The 6,436-nt window shown below is 52.5% G+C and overlaps 1 protein-coding gene and 1 pseudogene across 1 annotated transcript; one reads left to right on the top strand and one right to left on the bottom strand.

Moving 5' to 3' along the window:
- Positions 1-4,199: 4,199 nt before the first annotated feature.
- On the bottom strand, positions 4,200-5,439 carry LOC121047250 (annotated as a pseudogene).
- Positions 5,440-5,450: 11 nt separating this feature from the next.
- LOC8034864 lies at positions 5,451-6,225 on the top strand (the record flags this gene model as incomplete). Its single annotated transcript, XM_040214234.3, has 1 exon — positions 5,451-6,225. A coding segment is annotated over exon 1 (732 nt), but the record flags the coding sequence as incomplete, so codon positions are not given.
- Between the last annotated feature and the right edge of the window lie 211 nt (positions 6,226-6,436).

Below are 6,436 nucleotides of genomic sequence, written 5' to 3'. Positions count from 1 at the left end.
CATCATGTTGCGTTCCCGCTGACTGGAAACTTGGGAAGATCGTTCCTACTTTTAAATCTGGCTCAAAATCGTCTGTAACTAACTACAATCCACTACCCCTAACCAGTGTAGTGTCAAAAATTGTTAGAGAATTTAGTATTCTCCCATTCCGTGTCCTATCCTGAAAATAACAACTTTTTTTATAAAAATCAGTATGGATTTTGCAAAGGATACTCGTGTGAGACGCAGTTACTCCAATTCACCCATGACATTCACACCAGTATGGAATCTCGTTCTCAAACTGACGCTATTTTCTTCGATTCTTAAAATGTAATTGATCGCGTTTCCCATTCTCGCCTAACATCTAAACTGTCCACTCTTAATTTAGACACGCCAACACTTTTCTGGATCCACATTTTTTAAACCCTTAGACAACAATTTACTGTAACTGGTGATTTTCGATCTTGCACTACTGATGTGAGGTCTGGAGTGTCACAGGGCACAGTTCTCGGAAAACTTCTTTTTCTCATTTATATTAACGATCTTCCAACCACTATGCCATCTACCGTGCGGCTTTTTTCTGATGCCTGTGTGTTGTACAGAAACATTAGCAATATAAATGGCAATGGTGACCTTCACAATGATATTAATAGGGTATTGTCTGGTGTAGCACGTGGCAAATGCAACTTAAGATATTTAAAGGTTATCTGCTTTCTTTCACTAGAAGGCGTTCTGTCCCGTCTTTCACATATCTCTTAAGTAATGTTCCCCTCCACTTTGTCCTTTCTTACAGGTACCTTGGTGTAAATCTTACCTCTAATCTCTCCTGGATAACTCACATTTACACAATTTCCGCTGACTCCTCTCGCACTCTTGGCAACTTAAAACGAAACTTAAAGGGCGTACCGGCGCATTTACGTCATTTATCTTATAATATTTCGCTCGTCCTAAACTAGAGTACGCCTCTCCTATTTCGAACACCCATCGGAAGTACCTAATTAATCAACTAGAATTTGTCAAAAACCCTGCCACTCGGTTCATATAATTATCTTGTTCTCGATTTGTTAGCCCGTTCTCATTAAACAGCATAACTGTATTCACCCCCTCGAAACTCGCTGCCTAATCTCATTACTTTATCTGCTTCATCGGCTGCATATTAATTCAGGTCAATCAAGTTGATTACTTTTAGAACCCACCAATATCACATCTTATTGTCAAAATAATAGCAAAAACTTCAAACGCATTGTGGTGAAAGAAACAGGCAGGAGACGGACGTTCCAAAACAACGTTCTATTTCAGTGGTGTCTCGTCAGGAACTGGTCTTCGTGAGCGCGTGAGCGCGTGAGCGTATAGCTAGCGCGCGCGTCTTTTTCTCTTTTCCTGTGCCGAGACTGGACTCGCTTGACGGTGCGTCCAGTCCCTACAGATATGCCCCCCCTTAGAGAGGAGGTAGGACGAACGATTAAAGCACACGAAAATTCGAGGTCCAACGAAGTTGGCTTTTCTCTGTCGTCTGGTCGATGTCACGTAGCGCTATTTCCTGCACATGCGCTTGCTGAATATGTGCCGGCTTTAGTCTCTCCAATGCAACGGTGTCATTCTTGCCGTTGACACACAGGACAAACGTGTCGCTTCTCTTTTCGACCACTGGAAAAGGTCCGATGTAATGTGGGCGCAGTGGCTTCTTTTGCGACTGTCGTACGAAAACATGAGTGGCGTCTTGGAGGTCCTGGGTCACGTAGGGAGACTTTGAAGTTCCTTGCTGCGTAGGCACCGGTCGCAAATTGATAAAAATTTGCTTGAGTTCTTCTACATAGTCCAACTGCCTTTGTTGTTGAGGCAGTTCCATTTTAAAAAAAATCTGATGGCAAGCGAAGTGCAGTGCCGTACACAAGTTCGGCAGTGGAGCATCCGATGTCCGCCTTCAAGGCTGTCCGGATTCCAAGAAGCGCAAGGGGGAGATGACGAACCCAATACGAGGGACCACCGTGAGCTGCAAGGGCCGATTTCAAATGTCGATGAAATCGTTCTACCATCCCGTTTGACTGTGGGTGGTAGGCTGTCGTTCTCAAGCGGTTGGTTCCGAGCAATCGAGTGAGTTCGGCAAAGAGTGCCGATTCAAATTGTCGACCCCTGTCGGTGACAATCTCTGAGGGGCAGCCAAACCGGGATACCCACGTAACGATAAACGCCTCAGCGACGGTGGCGGCGGTGATATCGGGCAGTGGGGTTGCCTCTGGCCATCGTGTGAATCTGTCGACACACGTTAGGATGTAGCGCTGTCCCTGAGAAATCGGTAGGGGTCCTACTAGGTCCAGATGGATCTTGTTGAAACGGCTGTCAGGCTGTAGGAATTGTCGACTTGGTGGTACCGGATGCCGCTGTACTTTCGCGCACTGGCATGCGATGCAGGAACGCACCCAATCACGAACGTCGGATTTTATCCGGGGCCAAACGTAGCGGTCGCACAGGAGCTTCTGGGATGCTCGTATACCCGGGTGCGACAAGCAGTGAATCGCTTCGAAAAGCTGTCGTCGCAGTTCACGTGGTACAAAAGGCCTAGGCGTTCCCGTTGACAGGTCGCAGATCACGGTGGTGCCTTCTGGAAAGCTTACATCCCGCAGTTGCAGTGACGTGGACGAACTGCGCAGGGCTTGCAATTCTTCTTCGGTGGTCTGTAGACGAGCCAGCAACTCTAAGTCTACAGCAGAACAGGCTGGGGTGTTCACGGCGTCGATCCGGCTGAGGACATCAGCGGGGACGTTGTCAACTCCTTTAACGTGTCGAATGTCCGTTGTGAATTCGGCCAAGAAGGCCAGCTGGCGAATCTCCCGTGGTGTGTAATGAGAGCCGGAATTGCTGATGACGTAAGTTAGGGGCTTGTGGTCAGTCCATATGGTAAATGGCCGTCCCTCGACAAAATGTCGAAAGTGTCGTACAGCCAAGCAGGCAGCCAAGGCCCAAGAGTTCACGTCCGAAAGCGCTGTAGCGCGTTTGCGCTGGCTTGAGCTTCTTAGAAAAGAAACCAATCGGCCGCCACTCTCCGTCGACTTTTTGTTGTAGCACCGCTCCTACGGCTGTGGCAGATGCGTCAGTCATCAGCGATGTTGGGGCATCATGCTTAGGATGTACTAGCATTGTTGCTTCTGCGAGTGAGTTCTTTACCTCGCCGAAAGCGCGTTCCGCATCTTCGTTCCAAGGAAGGGATGACTTTTTTCGCTCTTGTTTTGTTAGGAGGACCTCAAGATGTTCGAGCAGTTTGGCGCAGTTCGGAACGAAACGTCGGTAAAAATTGACCAAACCGAGAAACTGGCGAAGTTTGGTGGTCGAAGTCGGCCTCGGGAAATCCTTGATGGCTTGTACCTTTGATGGCAATGGACGGATGCCCGAGGAGTCAAGCCGATGACCAAGAAATTCCAATTCCGGAACTCCGAACACACTTTTCGTGGCGTTGATGACAATGCCGTGGCTGCGCAGTCGTTCGAAGAGAAGGTCTAAGTGGGTCGTGTGCTCTTCCGGTGACTTGCTGGCTATGAGCAAATCGTCTACGTACGCGAAGACAAAAGGTAACCCTCGTGTGACAGCGTCGATGAACCGTTGGAATGACTGAGCCGCATTTCTGAGGCCAAAGGGCCTGCGGAGAAATTCAAAAAGTCCAAACGGTGTCGTGATAGCTGTTTTCGGGATGTCTTCTTCGGCCACGGAAATTTGGTGGTAGGCCCGCGTCAGGTCAATCTTCGAGAAGATCTTCGCGCCTTGTAGGTTCACCGTGAAATCCTGGATGTTAGGTAGAGGGTACCTGTCCGGTACAGTGTTCTTATTTAGGGCACGATAATCGCCACACGGCCGCCAGTCTCCATTTTTCTTCGACACCATGTGTAATGGAGACGCCCAGCTGCTAGACGAGGGTCGGATGATGCCAAGGTCCAACATGTGTTCAAACTCTTGGCGTGCATCGCGGAGTTTCTCTGGGGCTAGACGGCGGGGACGACAGTAAACAGGTGGTTCTGTCGTCACAATGTGGTGTTGCACGTCGTGCGAGACGGGTTTGGTCCAATCAGGTGACTGAGTAAGGCTCGGAAACTTACTCAGCGAAGTCTTGAACGCTTCTTCCGGGATCGTGCAGGCAGAGGTGTAGACTGAATTGTCGTCCGTTGCGATACCATGGATGGAAAGTCGCGTGGTGGAGTCTATCAATCGCCTGCTTCTAATATCCACGAGGAGCTTGTAGTGGTTGAGAAAGTCCGCGCCGAGAATTCCTTGACTGACGTCGGCCACCAGGAAGATCCACCGGAAAACCCGCCGGAGGCCGAGGTTAAGGGTGATCGACCGTTCTCGGTAGACTGGGATCGCGCTGTTGTTCACTGCGCGCAGAAAATAGATCGGTGTCAAGGAACGGTCGGCACGCGTTGCTGGAACTGCGCTGATCTCGGCTCCGGTGTCGACGAGGTACCGGTTCTTGGTGGCTCGGTCACACACGTAGAAAAGGCGACTTTCGTCGAGGCCCTGACCACTCGTCGCCTCTAGAGGTCGGCCGGCCTGTTTCCCTGCCATGAACAGGGGCGGAGGCAATGCCGGGCGTTGGCACCGAAGCGGCGGTGGTAGTAGCAGACCCCGGAAGGGCTCGGTGATCGCGTGTTTTCGTCGCGTGTCCGACGAGATGTCGATTCATCGCGTGCCCGACAAGACGTCGAACGCCTGCGATGTGACTCACGAGGGTGGGGGTGAGGCCTCGTGTAGCTGCGACGACGATCTCCTCTAAACGTTGGCAAAGCTGCTCGATGTTGGCCTGGGGAGGCTGGCTGTTGGCGGCCGATCCAGAGTCCAGTTGGTTGCTGTGGAGCCACGGTAACATTGGCGACGGATGGAGTGGTCACCTCCATCACGGCGTCGGCCAGCGCGGCAAGTCCGGGGAGGTCCAACGTTGTTGCTGTTGCCAAAACCATCTGGACATTGGAAGGTAGCCTTTGCAAGAACAGCTCACGGAGGAATACGTCGTCCAGATTGTTAGAGCGCTCTCCAAGAAGCTGTGTCATGCGTCGCAGCAACTGGCTTGGCCGCCGGTCCCCGATCTCTTCCGCCGAGAGAAGCTGCTGCACGCGGGTGCGTTCCGAAATCTCGGTGCGCTGGAGCAGAGCATTCTTGAGTTGGTCATACGGTGTTGCTGGGGAGGGATTTGCCAGAACGTCGTAGACTTCGTCGGCGGCAGCTGGTGAAAGAGCCGAGACGACGTGGTGGTACTTCCGACCTTGTGTGGTGACCCCAGCGAGGTGGAATTGTGATTCCGCTTGCAGGAACCAAACTCGCAGATTGCGGTCCCAGTATGGTGGAAGGCGGACTGCGGCTGCTGCAACAGTAGCTCGCGGCGGGTCCGAAGGCTCTCCTTGCTGCATTTCACCCGTTCTAGTTGGCGATCACGTCCGGGTCACCAAATGTGGTGAAAGAAACAGGCAGGAGACGGACGTTCCACCGCACATACGTAACCGCATTCGAGTCCACCCAATCCCTCGCCACATGCACCCAACTTTCCATAAAGCCCGGCGACTAGCACGAGCCAACATCCACGCCAAACTATACCCACCATCACCATGCACACTATACACTGATGCCACACCCTACCCTCACAAACCTGCACACTGTGTAGCTGTTCTCGGCCAACATCCACCACCAAACGTCACGGCGGCCACCATCCTCACTACAAACACAACCACGGCGGAGGAAGCGGCCATTGCCCTTGCGCTCGCCCAGAGCCCCACCCCCCAATTCGTCCTATCTGATTCTCAGCAGGCCATCCGCAATTTTATTCGCGGCAATATCTCCCCCATGGCCTTCCAAATTCTCACCAACAACCCTCCATCCGACACCGTGACCCTGCTGTGGACACCAGCCCACACAGGCGTAGGCGCTAATGAGATGGTGCACGATCGTGCTCGCGAACTTATCGACCGAGCCGCCATTTCAGATGCGCCTACACGCGATGTCCCTGCAGGCAAGCCTACCTCCCTCCTGCAATACAGGGATATTACCCTACACTACCGCCTCCTCCGCCGCCAATACCCACCTCCGCACCCCCACCTCTCCCAAGAAGTAGCACACATGCTGCGCCTCTTACAAACACACACTTTCCCCCACCGAACACAACTAATACACACTCACCCACACCTCTTTACCAGCCCCGCCTGTCCTGCCTGCGGGGCATTCGACACTCCTTACCATTCCCTTTGCGAATGCCCCGCAGACCCATACCCCCCTCTTCCCTCCCCTCACCTCTGGGAGCAGATGTTGCGCGACCCGGAGGAGTCAGCCCAAGTCCTGACCACCTCCCGGGCCCTGGCGATCGCGGCGGCCCTCTGGGCCTCCGCCACCCCCAATACCTGATCCCGGAAGAATAATAAAGTTTCCTCCTCCTCCTTCCAAAACAACGTTCTATTTCAGTGGTGTCTCGTCAGGAACTGCT

The sequence above is a fragment of the Ixodes scapularis genome, unplaced genomic scaffold, assembly GCF_016920785.2.
Source record: "Ixodes scapularis isolate PalLabHiFi unplaced genomic scaffold, ASM1692078v2 PGA_scaffold10__122_contigs__length_95168666, whole genome shotgun sequence".
In the NCBI taxonomy this organism is placed as follows: Eukaryota; Metazoa; Arthropoda; class Arachnida; order Ixodida; family Ixodidae; genus Ixodes; species Ixodes scapularis.
This window is presented reverse-complemented; position numbering and strand designations above follow the sequence as displayed.